The sequence below is a fragment of the Malania oleifera genome, chromosome 8, assembly GCF_029873635.1.
Source record: "Malania oleifera isolate guangnan ecotype guangnan chromosome 8, ASM2987363v1, whole genome shotgun sequence".
Classification (NCBI taxonomy): domain Eukaryota; kingdom Viridiplantae; phylum Streptophyta; class Magnoliopsida; order Santalales; family Ximeniaceae; genus Malania; species Malania oleifera.
Genome location: NC_080424.1, coordinates 43,026,505 through 43,054,043, shown reverse-complemented (window position 1 = coordinate 43,054,043; position 27,539 = coordinate 43,026,505). Strand labels below are relative to the sequence as shown.

At 35.4% G+C, this 27,539-nt stretch overlaps 1 protein-coding gene across 1 annotated transcript; it reads left to right on the top strand.

The window, feature by feature from the left end:
* Positions 1–385: 385 nt before the first annotated feature.
* On the top strand, positions 386–26,894 carry LOC131161728 (uncharacterized). Its single transcript, XM_058117693.1, has 6 exons — positions 386–1,067; positions 1,149–1,272; positions 1,465–1,621; positions 19,653–19,689; positions 19,787–20,051; positions 26,442–26,894. The coding sequence occupies exons 1-6, from the start codon at positions 885–887 to the stop codon at positions 26,519–26,521; spliced, it is 846 nt and encodes a 281-aa protein (XP_057973676.1). The 5' UTR covers positions 386–884; the 3' UTR covers positions 26,522–26,894.
* Positions 26,895–27,539: the final 645 nt, after the last annotated feature.

Sequence of the window (27,539 nt, the reverse complement as noted above, 5' to 3'; positions counted from 1 at the left end):
GCATCACAAAAATCTCCTTATGCTCATTTATAAAATAAATACAACAGCATAGAATATAAACATTATAAACCTTAACCATTAGAATGTTAGCTTAATAACCTTTTCTCATCAACTTAAATTCAAATAAATTTGACTTATACAACCAAATATAATGTCTCATCCATTCAAAATTCAAATCCTATAACCTCCAACATCAAAATCTTAGATTTTAATCATCTCGAAGGCCTTTCAATTTCGTTCTATCCATGCTGCTATATACTACTATTAACTTGTTTACCCATGGGAAAAAAAAAAAAAAGAAGAAAAGGGGCGTAGTAATAAAAATGATTGGACCGTGCGGAGAGGGGGGCGTATATTAATGTGGAGAGACAGGGAAAACAGACTCAAGTGCCCGTAGTCTCGCAGCTGTCATTCCATAATATACAAGTCCACCCTCTCCTCCTCATCGCCAGCAAATAAGCGTTTGCAGCTGTCAGATCTCTTCCCCCTCTCTCTCCATCTCTGCCACTACTTTAATATAAAATAAATCAAAAACAAAATAAAAACTACTCATCCCCCTTGTTAATTTAACAATTAATCAACAACCCATCCCTCTCTGTTTCAATTCAATGAAACTCCTCAAATTACCAACAACAACAACATCATCATCATCTTCATCGTCATCACCGAACTATCTCCTATCTTTTTCTCTGCCTCGCGAACTAGCTTGCTGCCTCTCAATGATTCTTCTGCTGCTGGAGCGATGGAACTACAGGCAAATATAGATCTGCAGCTACCGCAAAATCATATCGTCGAGCAGCTGGTGTGGATGGATAGGGAAGAACCATAGCCAGTAGTACTGGAAGAGTTGATGATTTAGATTAATTGACGCACGCACGCATGCCATGGCATACCCGCTTTACCGATCGCAGTTCGGCGACACAACGTTCACCAAAGTGTTCGTCGGGGGCCTGGCTTGGGAAACTGAGACCCCTGTAATGAGAAGATATTTCGAGCAGTTTGGAGACATTCTTGAAGCTGTTATTATCACCGATAAGAACACCGGAAAATCAAAAGGATACGGATTTGTCTGTCCCTCTTTATTTCTCTTGTTTTAATCAATTCTTCACCGTGGACGCTAGGCAGCTGAAGTTTCCGGTGACATGCAGGTGACATTTCGTGAGCCGGAATCGGCGAGAAGGGCCTGCGCCAATCCGAACCCAGTGATCGACGGAAGAACAGCCAATTGTAACATTGCTTCATTGGGACGGCCACGGCCTTCGCCACCCCGAGGTCTTATACGTTGATATTTAACGTTTCACTTTTATACCACTGTCATATATTTGTAATTTTTAATTCGAAAAAAAAATTAGGAATGATTAAAAATGAAGTGTATTATTATTATTATTATTATTATTATTTGGATAAATAATCTTGTTGAGAGTTGAGAATTAATCCGGTTGTTGTATTTTTACTGTAATATAGGAAGAAATCAGGGAGGGAGTCACTTCCAGCGAGGGGCACCACCGGGAGCAGCGCCATCTTACGGCGCAGTCACAGCACCGTTCCCTCCATTGCCGCCGTCACTGCCGCCGCCTCCTCCTCCTCCTCCTCCTCCTCCGATCATTTATCCATCTTACGGGTGAGTGGCATTTCCTTTATTAGTCTTCTACTCTCTGCTCCATTCACGAAATAAAATAAACAATTAAAGAAATAAAATTTATCATTTTATTTTAAGATTTTTATAATTTACTTGAATTTTTATTTTCTTCTATTGTCACTCATTAATTAATTTAGTTTTACAAATTAAATGTCATGTAAGTATTTAAGGCTTAGTCAACTAGATCGGGCTAAATCTTCATTCAATATAATATATTTTTATTTTCATCCTTGCATCAAGCAATAATTAATAAAGGTTGAAATTTTGGTGAAAATATTTTTCAATGGGTCTTTATTTTTTAGATTTTAAAGAAATATAAGGATGATTTTATTCTTATGTTTATTTAAATTCAAACGTTGTAATCTACATAAGTGAATATAGGACACAATTATTGAAGCAAGATTAAAAAAGAATTGAAAATTTGCAAATTAATGACCAAAAAAGAGTGTTTTTGCTAGACTTTATGTTTCTATACCACAATGAAAACAAAAAATAAAAATAAAAATACCTCTGCAACTAAGCTCTCCATGAAATCCCTAAAAAAAATTTTAGAGTTTCGTTGTGTCTATTTCTATATCCACTTCTCTAATTTTTCAATTTTTTTTAAAGAGATCTTCTCTAATTTTTCTTTGCTATATGAAATAGCATTATTACTCCGTTTGCTAGTACACATCACGATCATAGAAATATTTGATGCATAGTCTTCGTGGATGCACATAATACCACATTGTAGACATAAAATATTAATTATTTTAGTTTTAATACTATAATTGTGATTATGATAATAATACTATTGGGCAAATCAATGCGCACCGAAAACAAAAATCTCACATGTAATGCAGCACTTAATAGTTAAATATATAAAAAACACAGTCACACTGATTATTATGAAAGTAATAAAACAATGACACGATGAATTACGTGGTTCGGCAATGCCTACATCCACAGGAGTAAACGGCAATGAAATTTTACTATCTTGTGTCCAAAGATATAGAGTTACATCATACAACATGTACATATAATCCTCCCGGAGCTTTTTCTCTCGAAACCCAACCTATACGACTTTCCAATTCAAAATTTTAAAACCAACTCTAAGTAACTAAAAAAAATCGTCGACGATTTCAGTCATACTGCCAACGATTTAAAACCAAGACCAAACAGTCAATAAAACACAACATAACAATTTACCGTTTCCTTCTCCTTTTGACAAAACCGTCGACGATTTCATGCAAATCATCGATGATTTGCTCCTGTAAGCACGCATCTGTTGTTTTCTACCATATTTTCTCTTTGTACATGCGTTACACTCAAAATATGAGCCACATATTACAACAATCTCCACCTTGGCGAATATACACCGCTTAGGAGAAAACCAAAAACATAACCCGCTGCTCCACTTAAGAAAATAGGTTGGGACCGCCTCCCATCTAGCAACTAGAGACATTAAGTAAGTCCAAACAATGCTTGAACTAATCAACACAAATTCAGTTGAAGAAACTAACTTTCAGATCCTATGGAACCTCACATTTATACATTTGGTTCTTACATTATACGCTTGGTTCTTCGCCAAATAGATGACACTCTGACTATCACAACGCAGTAGAAATCCACCGTACTGTATACTCTGCTCCTTGACTAAAAATGTAAGTCACAATGCTTCCTTGGCAGTTTCGGCGATTCCATATACTCCAACTCAGTTATTGATAATGCAATCAAAGATTGTACCATAGAACTCCAACAAATAGGCCCTCCCACAAAGGTTAACACATACCCTTTTGTCATCTAGATCCCTAACTTAAAGCATCCACATATCCTCCAACTTATGGATCACTCGATCTGTTGCCTGCCGAACATGATGCCATAGTGAGAAGTACCCCGTAAGTATCTAAAAATCCACTTGACGGCATTCCAATGTTTTCTACTTGGATTTGAAAAAAAAAAAAATCTTACCACGCTTACAACTTGTGTCAGGTCCGACCTCATACATACCATAGCATGCATTAAACACCCCACTGCAGTAGCATAGCGGACCTTTGACATGTCACAGATATCATCATCCGTCCTTGGGCACTAAGCGCTAGACAATTTAAAATGATTTTCTAATGGTGTACTTACCAATTTTGCATTAACCATGCTAAACCTCTCCAGCACCTTCTCCACATAGCTGCCTTAAGATAACCAGAATCTCGCAGTTCTGTCCCTGCGAATCTCCATCCCAAGAATCTTCTTGGCTACACCTAAATATTTCATGTCAAACTTTTTACTCAACAGAGTTTTCAACTAATTTACATCAATCATGTCTTTTGCAGCAATCGACATGTCATCAACATAAAGCAACAAAAAATGAGAGAACTGTCCTCAAGACTCTTTACATACACACAAAAATCGTACTCACACGTCTTGCTACCTATCTAGATCATGTAGGAGTCAAAACATTTGTACCACTGCCTTGGAGACTGCTTTAGCCCATAAAGTGACTTCCTCAATTTACAAACAAAATGCTCCTATCAAGGTTGACTTAACCCTTCTGGTTATACCATGTAAATTTATTCCTCCAAATCACCGTGGAGAAATGTTATTTTTTACGTCCATTTGCTCCAAATTGCATATTGTAATGCGCCACTAATCCCAACACTACCCTTATGGAAGTATGTCTAACCACAGGGGAGAAGATTTCATCATAATCAATTCCTTTCTTTTGTGAGTATCCCTTTGCTACTAACCAAGCCTTGAACTTCTTACCTTCCTTTTATGATACTGCTTCTTTCTTCCTATAAACCCACTCGCAACCTATCGCCCTCTTCCCTTCTAGAAGTTCCATAAAATCTCACGCCTGGTTCTTATGCAATGACTCCATTTCCTCTACCGTAGCACCCATCCATCTACTTTTCTCCTGATTACACACTGCATCTCGAAAAGTAGTTGGATCCTTGTAACTGGTAATGAGAGCATAAGACACCAGATCATCAAATCTATACCTAGGCAGTGGCCTGATAGTGCGTCTGGGTCAGTGTATAGCGATAATGTGATCCTGCTGGTTTTTTGAGTTAGAACTCCTTGTATTTTAAACATTGTCATCACTACACTGAGCCATCTTTAGCTCCACCTACACCACATGTGTGTGTATTTGGTGTAATCCCAAAAGGGGGTGAATTGGGTATTTTAAAAATTCTTCATAGGTTGAATCTAAATCCCAGATAGTATTACATAACCTAGGGTCATCCTATGCAAACAGAAATACCACAAATATCAAACTGAGCAGATAATCAAAAAAAGTATAGCAAGCTTAGTATTTCCCAAATAAATATGTATGCAAATATTTAAAATATATAAAGCATTCACAAAAATTTAAGATCAAGCATACATATATTAAATGTAAAGAGATAGGGGAAAGAAAAAATGACACAAGATCTGTTATCAGAGTTTGGCCAATACTGCCTATGTCCCCGCCTCATGCTCACAAGCAAGATGATTCCACTAGATGCTCACTTAACGGGTGGAGCGACACCAAATACAACATCCTCTCCTTACTGGGCGAGGGAATACCCCAGGTCAGATTACAGGGCTGACCCCAACCTTCACAACACCTTACAGAATGGTGCACTTAATTCTCCTAACCGGGTCTGAACCGGTTTAGGACTTTTTTAACCGAGTCTAAGTCTATCCGGTGCACGTTACAGGTCATTACAATCCTCTTCCAACCACACGTTGGGAATAAAACAAAATCAAATATTTGTGTGCAATACAATGCTCTATACTAAGCAGGTGATGTACAATAATAAGGACAATGCACTCACACAAGATATGAAATCAAGCTCAATGTGAGTATGTGTTTCTCTTAAAATAACTTATGCAATCTTTGAGTTAGATGTATATGATAAAACACTTCAAAGATACAAACCCTAATAGAACTTTTCTCCCAAAATTATATTTGAAAGAATAAAAGGAGAAACTAGGGTATTTTCTTTCAAATGATTTTTCCAAAATAAATATATATTATTTTTTATAAAAATGAAATATGAAGTATGTGCTTTTCAAATATCTAAACCTCAAATAATATGATCTCCTCAAAAATGATTTTTCAGAAATAAAGGTATATGAGATAATGAAGATATGCTTCTTAAAAATATTTTTACAATTAGCACGAAAGCAAGCTTTTGAATCTTGCAACCAAGATGCAAAGATTCACAAGCTGAAGAAAGTTATCTCCCAAAGATATTTATCAAAACAAACTATGTTGGAGAAACTATAGTTTTACACTCAAGAATGATTTAGAAAATAAAAGAATGAATTAGAGTAAGAAATTTTTTATATGAAAAAAATATATGCCCAAATCATTATACTCTTGAAAAATTTTAGTATGATAAATATAGGAGAGTATATAAGAATAAAAACTCAAAAATATTTTCAGAGGATTTTTAATCTAAAATCATGCTTAAAACTGAGTAATGAAGGGATATATATAGAGTCTGGGAGAATTTTGACCATTATGGACATAGCGGGAATTTTTAGAAAAGTTTAATTGAAGTTTAATCCCATTTTAACGCTGAAAAAATTACTGAACCTGAGAGGTTCAGTCAACTGGCGCTCGGGCCGGTCGGCCAACCACACTCATAAATTTGAAATCAGTTTTGGGGTTTGATTGGCCGTGAAGAACATCGGTTGGCTGAGCCAAAGGCGATTCCGAACCTTTGTAGGTTCAGTCGATCAGGCCTAATGTCGGTCTTCTAGTTCTTCATAGTTGGTTGGCTGAAGCGTATTTGAACTAATCAGTTCGGTCGGTCGAGGTTAACTAAAACAACCAATATATAGGTTCGGTCGGCCAAGCATTCAGTCAGTCGCCCGAGCTTACCAAAATTACAATTCTGTCCTTATGGCGAGTTCGATTGGCTAAGGTGTTTTAAAATATAAAGGGTCGGTCGACCGAGACTTTTTAATTAAGCCTAAAAATACAACGTCGGTCGACCCTTTGTAAAATTAATTTTTAGCCCTGTTTTTTATCCTAACCAATTTAAACCTTTTTGAATGATTTTAGTTGTTAAGAAAAAGTTTTCTGTGAAGTGTGTTGGTCCCTAGGGTTTGTCTACAGTCATTTTGAACTTTCATTTACATCATGCATGCAATGCATTATTATAAACCAATTTATAAAAACAAAAATGCATTTACAACTTTAAAACAAATGTCTTCTTTTTCTTCTTCTTTGCTCTTCACATCATGGAATATGCCAGGTGTATGTGTTCTTTGAGTTCCTTCTGACTTCCATGACCCTTTTCCATGTGTGTCTTCTGAATTATAACATGTTCAAGTGCTAGACACACACACACTAGTTTCAAGTGCGTTGTCAGCATCAAAATAGGGAGCAGACTCAAAAAGTCAGCAACATGCTTATCTTGGCTCTAGTTATCTGGCATCGAAAATCACGTCTCTACTAATCACCACCTTATTTTTATTGGATCCCATAGCTTGAACCCTTTCACACCTTTACGATAGCCGAAAAAAATGCAATGTCTAGACTTTGCAGCAAGCTTTGATCTCTCCTTACTAGAAATGTGCACATAGACTGGACAACCAAATACTCTACCGGAGTAGTCTATTGCATTACCTTTCCACACCTCCTCTGTAACTTTCCCCTCTAGTGATGTCCTTGGTGATCAGTTAACCAAGAAACACACCATACTCACTGCCTCGGCCCAAAAGTTCTTTGCTAGCCCTACATTCAACCTAAGACATGGAGCCCTTTTAGCTAGAGTTCAGGTCATCCTTTCTGCTATGCTATTTTGTTGTGGTGTACGGTGTACTGTGAAATGTCTCCTTATGCCATTTTACTTGCAAAACTCCATGAACCTTAAATCAGCGTACTCGGTTCCATTGTCTAACTTGAGGTGTTTAATTCTTTTCTTAGTCTGGTTTTTCACCTCAGTTTTCCACAATTTAAACCTAGCAAACATCTCTCACTTGTGCTGCATAAAGTACACCCAGACATTTCGTAAGTAATCATCGATAAAACTCACGAAGTACATATGTCCACCACATGATGCTATTCTCACTGACCCCCAAACATTCAAATGAATGTAGTCAAGAATACCCTCTGTCTTGTGAGTGCCTGTTTTGAACTGCACCCTATTATGTTTCTCAAGAATACAATATTTGCAAAAATTCTGCTTGCATGTTTTGACACACATCAAAAGATTCCTCTTATGAAGTTCCTTCATCTCATGCTCACCAATATGCCCTAACCACATATGCCACAAAATATTATTATCTTAATCGGAATATGCAGCTGCAGCTCCACCTACAACTGTAGTACCCAATAGTGCGATATTTCCCGCTAACTTTTGTCCCTTCATATCACCATTAGAACGCCTTTACACGCATTCATTACCCCACTTTCATACTTATAACTAAACTCATTACAATCCAAAGTGTCCAATGAAATTAAATTCTTTCTTAGATCCAGTATGTATGTTACATCATATAATGTTCTTACATCACCATCATACAAAAATTCTGAATTCAACTAATTTTGATTTTGATCTAGAGAAACCATTGAATCTTGTAATTCAGAAACAAAATAATTTTTCCAATTTTTAATACAAATCCCGAAACTTTTAAAATTTGAAGCCACAAGCTCAAAACTTTAATAGTGAAAGGAAGGGTCCAAAATAATTAGAGCATGGGACCATTTTTCATTGTGTTAGCCTAACAACCTACCAATAGACCAAATTTTCTCTTCAATTGAATTGAGAACTACAATCAGCATGTTCTATTTTAATGATAGAAACTTATGGCAATTGAAAATTTGTTAATTAATTGGAGAAGTGTTTGTATATTCACACTTCTTCATAAATTGTTAGTTAAATATTGGATAAATCATGTAAATTGTATTGCAAAATAATAATAATAATAATAATAATAATAATAATAATAATAATTCAACAGAATTATGATGAAGAGAGAAATACTATGATAAAAAAATTGTGATTGAATTAAGTGCCTCTTTAGCATCATGTATTTGCTCATGTTAAATTTAGTCAAATTGAAACTGAAACCGAAATCGAACTAAATTGGCAATTCCTTGGAGAATGGAATATTGGCCAATTCGATTACGATTTTTTTGGTTCTTAATCGGATTTTTTAATATATAACGATTTTTTTTTGCACAAAAGGTTGTTGAGAACCTACTAGACCTTTTGATTTTTCATAATGATTTACAATTTTAAAAGATTTGAAGCTACAAGATAGCCTAGAATGTTGAGAACCTGTTGGACCTTTTGAGAATATAGGGATTATGGAAAAATAATTGAGAATCTATTGTTTACTGGTCCTACTAAAACTTTTAAATAACAATTGATATGGAAATATGAAAACATACATCCTTTTCTTTTTGTTCCTAATTCTTACTATAGCTTTTCTATCGATCACTTTTGGATCTCTCTTAGCCTCCTATAAATCGTCATAGTGCAAATTGCATATCAATTAGCGACAATGTCCCAATCTTGGGCACTCTAATAACTAAGTCTCCTTATCCCTGATTGCACAAAATAAGAGAGCAAAATCTTAGGCACTTTAATGGTTAGATCTTCTTGTACCTACTTTCCCAAAATAAACAAATATTCAAAATAAATAAGAAAATATGAAATATCTAAATTACAAACCAAAAAACAAACATTAAATTTTTCCACCAAAAAAAAAAGTCAATGTCTAGAACTTTCAAAGAATTGAAGTCATCAACATTTTTCAATATTCAAATTTGTAGCTTCAATTTTCTGATCTCCATACAATTCTTTCTAATAAAATAAAGCAAATGAAGGTTGTAACAAAATAAAATAAAATTGATTATCAATATTTATAAAAGAAATGAATATATAATCTTACCAACAAATCATCGACGAGGCCAATACTAGAAGATCAAATTTTGAAATGAATTAAAAAGAAAAAGTGAATGCAAAATACTAATTAGAATAAAACAATTAGGAAAAAAAAAAGGATAAACACTAAGAAATTATCTTTTACATTTTCCAAGTTTATCAAGTTTTTCAAGGCCTTCTTCGTTTCATAGTTAACTGGTAGTGGTGAATTCTGCAACCAACCTTGAGAACATATAAGAGTTTCCACAATCTTAGGAGTCGATGATGTCCTAAAAGAATAAAAAACATGACCTCTTGTGCTAAATGTAGACTCAAAGGCAATAGTAAATATAGGGGTGGCCAAAATCATTTGGCTATTATCTATATGATTGTGCATTGACTAGTGATTTCCTTTGAGGAGAAGAATAACTGTGTTAAAGAGGAAAAGAGAAATATTGAGTCAACATTGTTGTTGGCATACAAAGTAGATAAATAAAACATGGTATCCTATGATAAGGAAAATATCAATATGAGTAGAAGAAAAGCTTGTTCATGTAATTCGATTAATTAATGAGCACCATTTTAATTTTTGCCGACTCATCCAAAATTATGGTGTGAGGAAATAAGAAATCTTTATCCATCTTGAATGATGGAAGGCTCCAATTCATTTCTCATTTGTATGATGGGCCAACTATGAAAACAAGATTATGAGTTTAGGGAAACTTCTAGAAAGAAATCTGATGTTTAAATAAGAGATCGTGATCTATTCATAAAAAATTCCAGGAGAAATTTAGTGGCCTAAGTGATGATGACAAGAAATAATATGTTCATTTTGAACAAATAAACTGATATTGCCAAATGCCAAAAGTCTTACATAAAAAATTCATTTCTGATTTGGCATCTACGATTTGGACATTTGAATTTTGATGGCTAGCTTAAAACTCTTGAGCAAGAAAAGAATTATGAAATATTTCTCTTCCATTGAACAACCAAACCAATTATGTCAAGGATCTGTTTTTAGGAATCATTTTGGAAAAACTCTAATAAAGGAGGCTAACACAAAGGCTGAGGAACCCTTACAATATAGTGATGTAGATATGTGTGCATAGGCCAACTAATTCATCATTATTTCCTAAGAACAATTAGTTCTTGCTTTTTATTGATAATTTTAATTAAAAAAATATATAAGTTTATCTCCTAAAAGAAAAGGTGGAGGTGTTTTATGTTTCCAAAAAATTCAAAACCAATATTGTTGAAAAAGAGAAGGCTACAAGTTAAGGCGAGACTTGATAGATGTGATAAATTTATTTCAAATAGTTTTAAATTTTTTGAAAAATGAGATTCATTTCATCATGCGTATAATGTTGGGATCATCACAACAAAAAACAATGTTGTGTAAATGAAGAATATGCCTATTCTCAACATCGCAAGTATGCATATTGAAGAGCAAGAGAGGGGCTAGAGAATTTTGGGTGATATGATCAATTGTGTAGTGCACTTACCGAATTGATGTTTAGCAAAAAATCCATTGAATAGAAGTCTGTAAGAAGAACATAGTGAAATGAAATCAAGAATCATTAGCTTGTGGATGTTTGGAAGCATTGAATACACTAAAGTAATAAATAAAAATCATACCATGCTAACTAGACGGCAAACACAAGGAGTGTGTTTTATCACGTGTAGTATAAGTTTCAAATAATCATTATTAACAAATATTTTGAGTTGCTTAAGAGAGTACACAAGATTAATTGGAGTACACCAAGAGAGAAATGCACTTTCCTTCTATCTGAAAAAGAATAAGAAAATTATAAATAGTTGGTGTTGACTATGCTACAACTATCATCATATTGGTTACCCCTCATCATCAATTATCAACCATTCAATTTTTTTCAACATCATTAAATTGAATATGAACTAAAATACCACCTTGAGTAAGAATCCTAACTATATCTTTTGTTTGTTTGCCATTGGTGAGCCTACAAATTTAGATGATGCATACAAGACTAGAATTAGAGAAAGCCAATAGTAAAGAAATGAATATGCTTGAGAATAATGACACTTGGTAGATAGTAACACACCTAGACGAACAAAAGAAATTGGAGTAAAATGAATTTACAAAGTCAATTAAATCACCAAGTGAGAAGCACAGAGATGTAAAGTGGGATTGTTTGTGAAAGTATACAACGAAAGACCTAGCATCGAGTATGGTGTGATGTTTGCACTTAGTACATATTTGGAAGTAGTAAGGTTTATACTCTTTTCTTTTTTTTTTTTGCGGCCCAAAATAAATAAAAGATACATATGGTGGATATTAATTTCACTCTCTTAGAGAATTTGCTTGAGGAAAAAGTTTATGAGGACCAACTTGCAGGTATTTTATGGAAGGACATATCCTCCAACGAAACAAATCATTATGTAGGTTAAAGCAAGCATCGAAGGTATGGTATAATAAAATTAACTATTACTTTTAAGAAAACAATTTTCTAAATGAACATATGGACATGCTTACTATGTCAAAACTAATCCAAATGGACAAATTTCTTTCATTTCTTGCTTATGAATGACAGGACAAATAAATAGGAAGGGATGGTTTTTTCATTACGTTGATATAAGTCCAAATAGAAAAGGATATATCTATTACTTTGGGAAGAGAATCTTTGGTTTGACTGACAAACTACATGGGAAAATGGACCTTTTTTATTTGCTTCCATAAAACAAATCCTGACAAATTACGTGGGAAAATGGACCTTTTTTATTTGCTTCCATAAAACAAATCCTAAATAGTTGCCTCTGATATGTGCACAAGTATCTAAAATTCAAAAAAAATAAAAAAGTGGATACTCTTTGTACTATTACTAATGAGATCTAAATAGATTTGGTCTAGCCCAAGATTCTTCTCATGAATAGACTCATCTATACAAACAAGAAGTTCAACTATGTAGTTCAAATCAAGTTCTTCGAGTAAGTTCACATTTACATATGTATTTGTATAAGTTTTATAAAGCATTTTAAGTAACTAATTTTTGTTTCAATGTAGTTAATGTTAACTCAAGGATACTATATGGTAAATTATTCAAGGAACTTTTTCCAGGACTTGTCTAGTTCTAAAGGCACCAAAAATTGATATCAAAAGGATTAACCCTAGTGAGATTGAAATGATGTGATTATATAAAAAGTTTTCCATTTAAAAAAAACCATATTTTTTGTTTTTTTTTTTGTTTTTTCTTTTATTTCCAAAAATGAAGAATGACACGATGTAAATCATTGGTTGGGTTGGCCAACAAAGAGTTGGCCAACAAAGAAAGACATGGGAGCTTTAGTCGTTAGGCATAAGATCACATGGGTTAGGCTCCTTATTTCTTCTTGCTTTTCTAATCTTCCCTACTCTCTTAATGTAATCCTGGGGAGTGGGCTTATAGTCAAGCCTTTCAAGCCCTACCAAGTAAAGGGGGATTGAGTCGTACCAATTCTAGATAAGTTTGAATGCGGTTGATATCGAGGGATCGTTCACTTTCCTATTGGGAATACTTTGGCTCCATTTAGCAAGGCTCTTCCCTATACGACTGGTGTATGCTACACTAAAGGTTAAAGTTCATTATCGACAACTAGCTAGTCACTACCTTGGTTGATAACAAAGAAATGGGCATAGGAAAGGTAGAGAGTTGGGACTTCAATTCCTATAATATCAATTTGAGACAATCAATTGTATCCCCTCAGTGTGAGGCCACCCAAAAGAATGATGACAAGCTCACCCAGCTAGAAAATGCATTAAATTTCACCTAGCTTATTTGAGTAAGGCTAGAAAGGGTGGGTTTATTTCATAGGATGTAAAGAGTGAAGGTATTAGGTGTATGAATTAGATTAGAATGAGTTTTACATGCATATTTAAAACTTCTTAACAGCATTGTGACAATCCTCAGCCATGATCATCTAGTAGTCACCTTGTTGTACGATTCTCTTAGCATACCCCCAACTCATTTCAAAGCCACCACAAACACCAAAGTGGGCTTCTTTTCGCCTACCTAACCCTTCATTCAAAGGGGTCATAGATCGGAAAGCGCCTTCTAAACCACCCTATTCATCCAAAAGAGAAAGGGCCTATGTATTTGCATGACCCTTATAGATTTTACCCTATCTACACTTAGAGTCAATCCCATAGTTGTCCTACCACCACGTTGTAGAATGGGAGCTCGTGTGGAACCTTTTACTTCTAGCATAATAGAGGTGGAACATAATAAAACATTACAACTACTTAACCTAAGGGTCAATAGTACCGTAAAAGCCAAAATATGACACCTAAAGAGCCCAACACGCACAATCATATCCTATCCTATCCGAGTCCGAGTTTACCCCTTGCACTATAGATGAAAATATTCCATTTCATTCCCCCCAAATAGTAGGAAGAAGATAAAGAATGAGTTGTTTAATGAATCGCGTTATTTATGGTGTGGCTCTTATACTTGGGGTTTCATAAACAAAGGAAGGAAGAAAAACATAAGGGTGTTGCACAGCAGGGACTCGTTGATGAGTGCCCTATCCTTGTTGATAAGTAGATACCGTGAGACCCAAAAGTTTAGAGTTTCTGAGATACCAAAAGTAGAAAAATGGGGTCGTCATTGAGTGGTCGTACTAGTCGACGAGTGGCCTTATCTGACTCATTGACGAGTGCCCTATTCTCATCGACAAGTGCATCTCAGCTGCGAAAAAATATTTGAATTTTGAATTTGAATGTTGGGGTGGTTGGGAATTTGGAGGGAAACTTCTAAGGGAGTCTTATTTATGTTCTTTTGGGCGTGTATTGACAGAAGAGAGAGATCATTGTGAAATGTATTGTGTACTTTGATATTTCTTAGTGAAATTCTTGTGTCGTTTGCTTTTTTGGATGTAGGCTTTGCCGAATCACGTTAATTCTCATGTTGTTGTTCTTGTTATTTCTCATTTACTGGTTGTGTTTCATTTACTTGCTATGTTTTACTTATTTCGCTGTACATCATATATCCAATCTTTATACAACAAATTGGTAGCAGAGCAATTGTTGTCATGACATCAGGATCATCTTCTGTAAGATTTGACATTGTCAAATTCGATGGGAACTAAAAATTTCGGTATATGGCTGAGGAGAGTTAAAGATATACTTGTGCAATAAGGAATGGGAAAGGCTTTACTTGGCGTTCAACTGGATGGAATGGATAAGGCAACCTGGGGAGAATTGCAAGCAAAGGCCACTTCTATAATACGTTTGTGTTTGGCCGATGAAGTGCTCTATCGTGTGATGGAGGAGGATTCTCTAGCGGTTATATGGTGAAACTTAGAAAGTCATACATGTCCAAATTACTTAATAATAAACTTTTTCTTAAACAGCATCTTTATTGGCTTAAGATGGTTGAAGGATCAAACTTATATCAACATATCAATGCCTTTAATCAAATCATAAGTGATTTGATGAGAGTTGATGTTAAGTTTGATTATAATGATAAGGCTTTGATGTTACTAAACTCTTTTCCATTGACTCATACCTATGAAAATCTAGTTACCACTTTTACGTCGTGAAAAGAGACTCCTGATCTAGAAGAGGTAACAAGTGCTTTACTGAATTTTCATCAAAGGCTAAAAATATGTGATGAAGGAGAAGGACTTATGGTGAAAGGTTACAATGAGCGTGGTAAAGGAAATTTCAAAAGTGGGCCAAGTCATAAATCCCACCCTCAATCCAAGAAGAAAAAGGAAATTCAATGTTATAAATGTGGTAAAAAGGGGGCAATGTCTAGATTGGAAGAAACGAAATGCTAAAAAGCATGAGGGGATTTCAAAATCAGTGAATGTGGTTCAAGAAGGAGGTTCAGTTTATAGTGATGGTGATGTTCTTTCAGTTTCATTGGGGTTGGATATTCTTACGGACTCTTAGATACTTGACTTGATATGTTCTTGCAATATGACTCTAAACAAGGAGTGGTTCAGCACTTAGAGGTTAGTAAATTCAAGTTCAGTTCTTAAGGATTATGATGTTTCTTGTAAGATCATTGATATATGAAATGTTAAGAAAAAAATGTTTAATGGTGCTATGAGAACCTTGAGTAATGTAAGACATATTCCCGAATTAAGAAAGAGTTTGATATCACTTGGTACCTTGGATTGTAATAGTTTCAATTACAAGTCCGAAGGTGGAGTTATGAAAGTATGGAAAGGAAATATGACTGTGATGAAAGGGCAAAAACTAGATGGAAATATCTACACATTGAAGGGAACTACTGCTGTAAGTGGAGCTGTAGCCGTAGATGCTGAATTTAATGGAACCGCCTTGTGGCATATGCGCTTTAGGGCATATGAGGGAACATGGTATGAAGGAATTACTCAAGAGGAAACTCTTGAAGGGTTTGAAATTATGTCAGCTGGACTTTTGTAGGATTTATGTTCTTGGAAAAGAAAACAGGGCAAAATTCAAATCAAGTGTACATAAGATGAAGGGTATTCTTAATTATGTGCATTCTGATGTTTGAGGCCCGGTTAAAGTAGCATCAAGAGGTATACATGTGTATTATGTGAGTTTTATTGACGATTACTCACAGAAAGTCTGGGTATACTTCATGCGACATAAGTCTGATACGTTTGCTAGGTTCAAATTGTGCAAAACTGAAGTGGAAAATCATACGGGGAGGAGAATCAAATGTGTAAGGTCGGACAATGGGATCGAATACGCCGATTCTTGATTTATGGAGTTTTGTGAGCAACAGGGCATTAAGAGACACTTTATCATTCGTCGGACACCTCAGCAAAATGGTGTGGCTGAAAGGATGAATCTAACTCTGGCTGTAAGAGCTTAGTGTCTTAGACTTAATACAGAGCTACCAAAGAACTTCTGGGTCTAGGCAGTTAGTATGACTTATTTTCTGATAAACCAATCACCAAGAACATCACTAAAGGGTAAAGTGGCAGAAGATGTTTGAACGGGAAGTGCAGTAGACTACTCCAAATTGAAAGTATTCAGGTGTCTAGCCTATTTTCACGTGTCTAGTGAGGAGAGATCTAAGCTTGACCTGAAGTCTAGTCATTGCATCTTTTTGGGATATCAAAAGGGTGTGAAGGGGTACAAGTTGTGGGACTCAACGATAAACAAGGTAGTGATTAGTAGGGATATAGTCTTTGATGAGAAGGCTATGGTGAAGCGTACTCAAGATTGTGATGAACAGAAATAGGAGCAAGAAAACTGGGGCAAAGATGAACATGTTGTGTAGGTGGAGTTGGAAGTTCAAGACAATGACAATGATCATGGTCCTATGGTTGCAGGGAGCTCTAGCTTGGGAAACTAGCAAGTTGACGATCTTCCTATCACTATCAGGCCTCTGCCAAGGTATGGGTTTGAAGAGTTAGTATCTTATGCTTTTCTTACTAGTTACAACGATCCAACTAAATTTCAAGAGGCAGTGCACCACCAAGAGAAAGGTAGGTGGATGGGTGTGATGATTGAAGAGATGGAATCACTACATAAAAATCAAACATGGAATTTGGTGAAGCTTCCATTTGGAAAGAGATTGATAGGCTATAAATGGGTATATAGGAAAAATGAGGCAATTTTAGAAAAGGTGGAGAGAAATTCAAAGCACAGTTGGTGACAAAAGGGTACTCACAGAAGAAGGGGATAGACTATGATTAGATCTTTTCACCTGTGGTCTGACATACTTCTATAAGGATTATTTTGGGGTTGGTAGCTCATTTTGATTTTCATTTGGAGCAAATGGATGTGAAGACGTTATTTCTTCGCGTGACTTGGATGAACAAATTTATATGGTACAACTAGAGGGATTCAGTGAACCGGGGAAAGAAAACTTAGTTTTGAAGTTGAAGAAATCTCTTTACGGGTTGAAACAGTCTCCAAGGCAATGGTATAAAAGATTTGATTCTTACATAATCAAGATTAGCTACAAAAGATGTGAGTGACTGTTACGTATATGTGAACAAGCTTGATGATGGTTCTCTTATTTTCTTGTTATTATGCATTGATGACATGTTAATAGCTGCAAAAGATTTAACTAAGGTGAATCAGTTAAAGGAACTGTTGCATAAAGGGTTTGACATGAAATATCTTGGTTCAGCCAAGAAAATACTTGGGATCGAGATTCGCTGGGACAAAATTGCAAGGAGGTTATGGTTATCTCAGGATGGTTATGTACAGAAGGTGTTGGAGAGGTTTAGCATGACTGATGCAAAACCGGTGTTTACACCTCTAGCGAGTCATTTTAAGTTGTCTACTGCAGATTGCCCAAGTACGGATGAGGATATCCGAGACATGTCAAAGGTCCGTTATGCTAGCACTGTGGAGAGTTTAATGTATGTCATGGTGTGTATGAGGCCAAACATAGCACATGCTATGAGTGTGGTAAGTAAGTTTCTCTTTAATCTAGGAATACAACATTAGGAAGCTATCAAATGAATATTCAGATATTTACATGGTACATTGGGATATTGCATCATATTAAGCAAGTAACAGGGTTGTCCTTCAGTTATGGGGTTCGTTGATTCTAATTATGTGGGGGATATGGATGACAAAAGTCCTAATATAGGTTATGTTTTTACCCTTGTAGGAGGACCTATATGCTGGAGATCCATGGTTCAATCTCTGTTAGCATTGTCAACGACTGAAGTTGAGTATATGGCAATTGCCGAAACTGCAAAGGAAGCCCTATGGCTTACCGGTTTGGTTAAAGAGCTGGGATTACAGAAAGATGGGGTTGTGTTGTGCTATGACAGTCAGAGTGCTATTTACTTAGCAAAGAATCAAGTGTACCATGCTAGAACAAAGCATATTGATGTGAGGTTCCACAGGGTTCGAGAATTGATTACTTCAGGTGAACTCGTATTGGAGAAGATTCACACGTATGAAAATGCAGCGAATATTTTGAAAAAATCAATGACTAGTGAAAACTTCAAGCATCGCTTGAACTTACTCCATGTCTCCAATTGATAGAAGGGAGACAAACCTAACCGAGTGTTTCAAGTTAAAGGTGGAGCGGGTAGATATGTTTTTCAGGTTCTTCTAAGGGGCGTATAATCATCAAGGTGGAGATTGTTGTTTATGGTGTTGCTCTTATACTTGAGGTTTCATAAACAAAGGAAGGAAGAAAAACATAAGGGTGCTGCACAACAGGGACTCGTCGACGAGTGCCCTGTCCACGTCGATGAGTAGATACGGTGAGGCCCAAAAGTTCTAAGTTTTTGAGATACCGAAAGTAGAAAAATGGGGCCTTCGACAAGTGGTTGTACTAGTCAACGAGTGGCCTTCTCTGGCTCGTCGATGAGTGCCCTGTTCTCATCGACGAGTCCATCTGGGCTACAAGAAAATATTTCAATTTTGAATGGGAACGTTGGGGTGGTTGGGAATTCAAAGGGAAACTTCCGAGAGAATCTTATTTATGTTCTTTTGGGCATGTATTGAGATAAGAGAGAGATCATTGTGAAGTGTATTGTTTACTTTGATATTTCTTAGTGAAATTATTGTGTCATTGCTTCCGTGGATGTAGGCTTTGCCGAACCTCATTAATTCTCATGTCGTTGTTTTGGTTGTTTCTCATTTACTGGTTGTGTTTTATTTACTTGTTGTGTTTTATTTATTCCGTTGTACATCCTATATGCGATCATTATACAACACATCTGTTGATTCAAAATCATGAGTAGATGTCACAAATGATAAATCAATTTCTTTTCTATCTTTGTCACTCTTTTGTCAGTGCCATCTATAATGATAATGATTGATAAATCATAAACTTTTAATGGTTTTTTTAGTTATTCTTGCATCTTTCTAAAATGGAAACTAGATAAGTTTTTTTATAGCCATATGTGTATGTATAAAAAAGAACATATTTCATTCAGCCCATTTATGCCTACTATAATTAATTATTTTGATTTTCTACTACCAACTTTAACTATAACTTCAATTCCATTTATTGGTCTGAGCAAGATACAACTTATTTCAAGTTTTCCAAAAATGAGTTTTCAATGTGGGTTTGTGGTTCTTGCACCAAAAAAACAAGAACAGATATTTTAATCAAAATTATTAGAATGACTGTTTTTAAAATACAAAAATAGAGAATTTTCACTTTTTTTTTTGGAAGACGAAGGAACTAAACTCTCTCCTATTTGTACTAACTTTCCAATGAACCTAACTTTTGCAGATATGCAACCTGCACACCTGACTATTGGTACCAGCAGGTTAGTGCCACTTTATTTTTTTCATAATTAGCACTTTGGAAATCATAATTGAAATAATAACCAATGATAGTTCTTATTTTTCTTGCTTGGGTTGCAGATGCCCTACAACTCCCAACCTCAGCAACCACAATACTATCATCAATTGTACGGAGCATCCTCTTCTGGAGGGGGCTCTCCATATTTTTATGGATACTCGTATTCTTTCCAAGCTCCTAGGGGCACAGCCGGTACGCTCCACGGAGATCGCACTGGAGCACGGTCTGTCCTTTACTATCCTCCGCAAGTCCAGGGGACATCTGCCTATCCTCCTCAATATCCAGCGCCACGACAACTAACCAGACACCCGCTTCCTCATTCTACAGGTCTTCCACTAGCATTTCTAATTCCATTAGATTTCGAGCTTACACTCACACATGCCTACACACATGCACGTACACATGCATACATCCACCTACAATAACTGAGGATTAACGTACACATGAATGCTGCTATGTTTGGTAGCTACTTGGGTGAAGCTCACATGAAACCACAGACATTAGTTGATATCGACTTCTTGGTTGTCAATCTCCTGCCTAACTTTTTGATTGAATTTGAGTAAGGTTATCTAGCGTGATCCTTCCATTAGTTCCTCTTATTGAACGAAAATATTTCAAATAATGAGTCCATTATTTGAAATATTTTTATTGGATGAAAGGGACTCTTGAAAATATCGTATTGATCATTGTGGAAGGCTTAATTATTTTACCATCCAATATTAAATAATCCTCGATAAACACAATTACTGTTCTTGCCGAACTGCTTTTCGTGGGCAATTTCTGTCGAGCTACTCTTCGTGGCAATTCTTGTCGAGCTGTTCTTGCCAAGTCGCCCTTCGTGAGCAATTTCCGCTGAGCTGCTCTTCATGGCAATTCTTGCCGAACTGCTATTGGTAAGGAATTTCTGCCGAACAGCTCTTGGTGAGGCTTCTCTACTGAGTAGCTCTTCTTGGGGCATTTCTTTCGAGTAGCTTTTCTTGAGGCATTTTTCCTACAAGGCAGCTCTTCGTGAGGCAAATTTGCTGAGCAGCACTTAGTGAGGAATTTCTGCCGAGTTGCTCTTCTTGAGGCATTTTTCTTGCCGAGCAACTTTTCGCGAGGCATATTTGCTAAGCAGCTCTTGGTGAGGAATTTCTGTCGAATTGCTCTTTGTAAGGCATTTTTGCCGAACTACTCTTCGTGGGGCATTCTTTGGACAATCTTCTAACCTCACGAGTTTTGCTCGTTGGTTGGGCCGATTTTACCTAATGAGTTGTGCTCATTTGTTAGGAAGTCTTCTGGCCTCATGAGTTTTGCTTGTTAGTTGGGCCGATTTCGCTTACTGAGGTGTGCTCATTTATTGGGTAGTCTTCTTGCCTCATGAGATTTGCTCATCAATTGGGTCGATTTCGTCTAATGAGCTATGCTCATTTGTTGGGCAGTCTTCCAGCCTCACGAGCTTTCCTCATCAATTAAGTTGATTTCGCCTAATAAGCTGTGCTCATTTGTTAGGCAGTCTTTTGACCTCACGAGTTTTGCTCGTCAGTTGAGCCGATTTTGCCTAATGAGCTGTGCTTATTTGTTGAGTAGCCTTCTGGCCTCACGAGCGTTACTAATCAATTGGGCCGGTTCTTTTTTCCATATTGAGTTGTGCTCATCTTTTGGGCTGAAATCAAGTAGCGTGACAGATAATGCACTTATAGATATGTACCCAAAGTTTGATAATTTAATAGAGGCACACAAAATGTTCAAAGATATGACTGATAGAGATGCAATTTTATGAGACATTCTTCTTTATATGCATGCTAGATTGGGTCAGAGTCGCCTAGGGCATTGGTACGCGAGACGTTTAGGGGATTGTTGGACTGAAACTTACTTGTACCTATGTCCTAACCCCCTAGGGCTGCTCTGCAGCTTGCTACTCTCTTACTTCTTCCTTGTTTTGGAGGCCTCCCCCGTATCCCTCTAGCTCTTACTTTTCAAATCAACTCAGTCTCTCCTTGTGGCCATTACTACTTCTAGATTGATATATTTTTGTGTCTGTGCCATTAGTTCCCCCATATCTACCAGAGGCCTTTTCCCTAGGGAGTACAAGAAGTCCCCAGGTTGGAGGGCCGTGGTTAGGGCTGCCAATACTACCCCATAATCCAAGTTGTGAATCTCTAGGGTAGCAGCGACAAAGCAATGTATGAATTTTTTTCAACATTTCCCTTTCTCTTTGGACCAGGTTCATCAGATGAGCTGAGGTCTTTGTCATCCTACGACGGCTAATGAAGTGTTCGGCAAATTGTTGTTCCATCTTAGAGAAGGATTTGATGGATCCGGGCTTCAGGGTTCGATACAATGCCCCGACATTCCCTTTAAGGGTGGTGGCAAATGCACGACACATGATAGCATTCGGTGCACGTTGCAGTTGCATTAACACCTTAAAGGTATCCAGGTGATCAACCGGGTTGGTCAAGCCTTCATACCTTTCAAAGGTAGGCATTTTGAACTTACATGGAAACGAAACCTCCATCACTTCTTTAATGAAGGGTGGATTTGAAGACTTCAATGAAGTCTCCCAACGGGATGGGTTAGTACGAGCCTCCTTCATCATCTTTTCTATTTGGTCAATCTTCTTGATCCTCTTCTCTAGTTTGTTCGATCATTGTTCATTGATCCCCACACTGTTTGCATCTCCTACCTTCTTTACAGGGGTAGTTTTTTCATTCGGGTTTTCTATTTTCACCTATGAGTTAGGATCAACCGGCTATTGGTGGAGGAGAAGTTCTCCACGACACTTTTGTTGTAAGAGCACGTTGAACATATCCTCCTTCTTCTTTTGGGAGGCTTCCATCCTCCTTTGGAAGATAAGGAATTCCTCCCTTGTAACTCTCGAACGATCTCCAAGCATAGAGTGGACGGACTGGGGTGATTAACCACCTGCAATAGGATTAGACCTGGAATTGGTGGTTGTTACCATGATTCAAGAATTGAAGATCAGAAGTAGGAAGAAAGCCTCTCAAAAGCATTCCCACAGATGACGTCAACTGTTGCTGAATAAAAATGTCGATGACCTTCGACGAACTTTCTGATCTCGATCACCTAAAAAGGACAAAGAGAAGATTGGCTTGGAGGACCCGGGGTGTATTTCGAGGGATCTCTCTAATGCATAAGTCGGGGATTGATTTTGAGAGGTATGAAGCAACAGTAAAGATGGATTGAAAATGAGATACCTTGGCCTCTCCACACGAGTCCCTATTTATAGCGGCCGAATTTGACCCGAGGATGTCATGCCATTTATTGGTGAGTTATGGTGCAGGCGTGAATCACTCTTGGCCTTTATAGAGTTGACACTAGCTATTTATGGCGTGGGTGTGAATCACTCTGACCTTTATGGCATTTGACCCATTCTGAGTAGTTATCTTTGAGTGTTGATGATCTTTATTGTTGCTGCGTCTTAATTCTCCCATATGACAAATTGACCCTTTAACCTTGGTATATTTAGGGTATGTCAAAATCTAAAAATAAAAGTAAAATTTTCATTACATTGATGAAAATTCACAACCTTATTTGATGGGGGCATGAATTTGACTAACATATTAGGTATGAGATGAGCTTTTGATCAAGCAATTGAAATTATTTATTTGAATGGCATATGAGCTTCACATGAAAAAGTGTCATTAAACTTGAACGCACCAAGATATTAGTTGAATATTATTGTGCATTGGTGTGTGCATGTCTATATATATATAGTCAAAACTTTCATCATCAATGTGCACAACTACTACAAGTGAATTTAGATTTTCTTTTTAAAGTATGAATTGAATATCTAAAAGCATATCCCATATAGAATGTTAAATGTAAATTTATTCAGAAGATATAAATAATTCAATTTAAAGCTAAGGATAACAAAAACGAGTTATTCACAAATTGTTTTTTGGCCAATTTATAGCATTTTCACTTATGAGTTATTATTATTATTATTATTATTATTATTGTTGTTGTTGTTGTTGTGGTTGTCGTTATTATTATTATTATTATTATTATTATTATTATTATTATTATTGTTATTGTTATGGGATATAAAGTTGGTATTTTTTTGTATTGGTGATGTATATGAAAGCATAGCATTCTTACTTTGGATTTGATTTTGATTTTGATTTTGATTTTGATTTGAATTTGACATGCATCTAGAGCACAGAGTTTACTATATTATATTTTATGGTTCCTATTGAAGATATTTTTAATTTCTTTTTTATAATTCTAAAATTGTTGTCACACAAGTGGTGAAGATAACATAATTTTAATATGAATGACATATCAATAAAAGAGAATTACGTCATCAACGTCTAAGTCTTATATTACTTTTTTCTTAAAAAATTGTAATTAGTTATCAATGCAAATCTTAGAGAAAATTCAACTTCAAACAAAATCTTGTACTATTTTTTAAAAAAATTAAAAAAGGGTAAAAATTTTATCTTCTTAATATAATAATTTGTTAATGATGTGTTGTCCTCATTAAGTCATTATCACGTCTGTAATAGTAGTCTCTCGTACAAAAGTATTTTTAAAAAATTGAAGGCCTATTTAGTTTTAAAAAACAGTTTTCATTTTTCATTTTAATTTTTCAAAAAATATTGCACGAAAGTTAACTAATTATCATTTTATAAAATTTGTATAAAAAAAAAAAACAATAAATAGTTTTGACACCATTTGTTTACGCATCTAGTTTTATTTTTATTTCTTATTTTTTCAAATAATTACAAAAATGTCACCTTATTTTCTAATTTTCTAAATTTATATATAAAATATGAAAACATCATTTCATTAATGTTTTAGATTTTTAACTTTTACTTTGCATATGAGAATATATAATTGAGATCTTTAACTTTAATTTGTATAAATTGTGTAAACATTTTTTTTAAAAACAATATGCGCAAATCCAAAGTTAAGTCTCAAATTCCATTATTCAAAATATTAATTTTTATAAATTTTAAAAAACTATAAAAATAAATTTTATTATTATTTTGAAATAGAAAAAAAAGTACAAAAGAAAAAAAATATATATATATTTCATGTTTAAATAAAATTCTTTATTTTCTTAATACAAATCTTGAAAAATTAAAAAGTAACAAAAAGTTTTTATAATCCTTTGGAAAATTTAAAATTAAATAATAGAAACTATTTTCCACAACTTAAAAAAATAAAAAATGCCTTTCCGCAATAAAAATTAGAATAAAAATGATATTTGGATTTAAATCTATCTAAATTATATTATATGCTATTTAAATAAAAATAAATTTTAATAATTTATTTTGTGTAATTTATCCATATAATTATGGGAGCTGGGGGCCAGATGGAAAGAAAAACCACGTGAGATGAGCTGTTGGCCGGATTTATGGCGGGACCGATATTGACCACGTGTGGGGTCAGAGAAAGGCCTTGCCAGATTAGCAAAGTGCTAACCAACAGCGGCTGCACGTGGTTTCAACATCAAGATGATGGCAATCTCGGAATCTGCGCTCAGAGTTGGCCAAACATTGGGCACCCCCAATGCCTTTGCCATTGAATTCCAATGGCTTCTAGCCTGGCGAAGCTCACTTCAGACACTTCTCACTCTCTCCTTTTTATGAGTTGTGCCGGTCAATGTGTCACTATTCCTTACTTTATTTTATTGTCACCGTTTACCTATGGCGTCTTAACCTTTCCGGCACATCCAATTGACACTCCAACTGACACTCTCATTGACCGGACACACTTTGACACACTCTAGTGGTGACACATGGTACTCAGACTATTTCCATACCCACACAACAAGGCCCCTCTCATGGCGCAGGGATAAATACATGATTTGCTCGCTAGGGCAGGAATCGAACCTAGGAATTAAACCAACAAGTGGCCCATCCTAAGCCTGCCATTGTCACCTGAGCCATCGCTCGGGGAAGTCACACTCTATATTGTTTACAAATTAGATGGAAAAAGCATGATTGAACTTGAATAGGTAACTTATGACGCTAAAAGATTTACCCTCTTGTGTTTCTTTTTAAGCTTATATTAGGATAAAAAAAAGGATTTCCTTTGATATTTGTTTAAAGGATATTTACATTTTTTAAAATTTAAAAAAATTGAGGAATCTTTTCTAAAATTTCAAACATTCCATAGCCTCCTTGAGGTTTGTTAAAAGAACACAAACCTCCAGCTCGTCGTGGGATTTTTAAAATCTCAAAGGAAGGCCTTAAGATTCTTAAAATTTCTAAGGAGGAAAGAGCATTTTTTTCCAAACCTTAAAAAAGGACAATATTTTTTACTTTAAAATTATGAAAATAATTTAATTATAGAAATTCCATAATTTACCTATTTCAAATCCATGATTAGGAATTTTTATGAAATGACAGAGTTCATGCCGTGTAATCTAGAGGTTACAGGTTCGAAGTGTGGAAGCAATCTTTTACAAATCTTCATTTTTTAAGTATTGAGATAGATAGTCATAACAAGTGAAAATGAATTTTTTTGTTCTTCAACAGTATTCTCAATTCAAACAAAACTTTTAAGTTTTAATTATCACAATTTTAACTTTAAGCCAAGAAGTGTTAAATTTTCACAGTTAAGTCAACTTAAATCTGAATAGATAAATTTACCATTACTTGTACACACACACACACACACGGGCACTTGTATTCCTCATCTTTTTTAGGGTTTTACACAAACAAACAGTTGATCAGAGCTGGATATGTGGTTGTGGGTGCTTGTCAGATTCACAAACTCCACCGCATACCTCTACAGAAACAGAAGCAGCTGGGGTACCTACTTCAGAAAGTCCCAACAGTACCTAGAGCATCTTATCAAAGCAGAATCAAGCGGTGCTCATAATGTCTCGATCAATTATATACAATCTTGAGGGCTTCCTCATATGCTCTTCATGATCTTCTCTCTCCATGTCTTTGTAGTTTCCTGAGAATACAGCCTTGAAGAGACTACACTTGTCATCCCATCAGCTATATATGGCAGGCAAAGATGGACTAATCAACAAATTTATGTTGATCTTTTCTTCTTTTGTTTTTTTAAAGGCAAAGATGGACTAATCGACAAATTTATGCTGATATTTTCTTCTGCTTCTTCTTCTTTTTTTCTTTTTATTTTTTTTACCCCAAAAGGACTGAAATTCATCCGTTATTTTTTCATTATTTGATCTACTCATTCTATGCAGAGTCTCTTGCTTAATGTACTTCCATATCTAATGTATGAACAGCTAGAATGAAATTGAAGTCCCTTCTTCAATTGTAATTAACTTGGGATAAAAAAAAAAAAAAAAAACATGTTCTGGTGATTTCAATTGATGGTTCAGATTTTTCAAAAAACATTTCTGCAGAAATTGCAGCATGATTAGTAATGGACTTAAATTCTTCTTGGTCATTGCTTTCCCTTTGATATATGCATGGAGGGCATGAGCTTGATAAAATTTTATGCCTCTGTTTTGTTTTGTTCACTTTGAGAAAGGCCATCATGTGTATTAGAAAAAGAATTTTGTTTATGTTGCTGATAAGAAATTCAATTTTTTATCATGTGAATCCCAATACATATTCTACCTGTAGTTGACATGTTTATGTAATGTTATTAATGAACCGCAAGAGGAATAGAAAGAACTTCATCTAATTGTCAAGTCCTGTGATCTCTACATAAGAAACAAGCCACATCAATCCTATGGTTAATCATATATGATGAACTAGTTATGTTGATGCATATATTTGCAAACTAAGTTAAATGAGATCATTTTAGATCGTAATTTTTTAGTTTCCATTTTATCCCGAAAGGTATTCAAATGATGATGCATGCCAAGCATCAGACACGATA

Bases quoted from the DNA above. Each gene is read 5' to 3' on its own strand.
- LOC131161728 (XM_058117693.1), top strand. From the start codon at position 885: ATGGCATACCCGCTTTACCGATCGCAGTTCGGCGACACAACGTTCACC. The intron at 1,068-1,148 runs GTCTGTCCCTCT...GGTGACATGCAG, and splicing joins AATCAAAAGGATACGGATTT to GTGACATTTCGTGAGCCGGA. The intron at 1,622-19,652 runs GTGAGTGGCATT...TAACTTTTGCAG, and splicing joins ATCATTTATCCATCTTACGG to ATATGCAACCTGCACACCTG.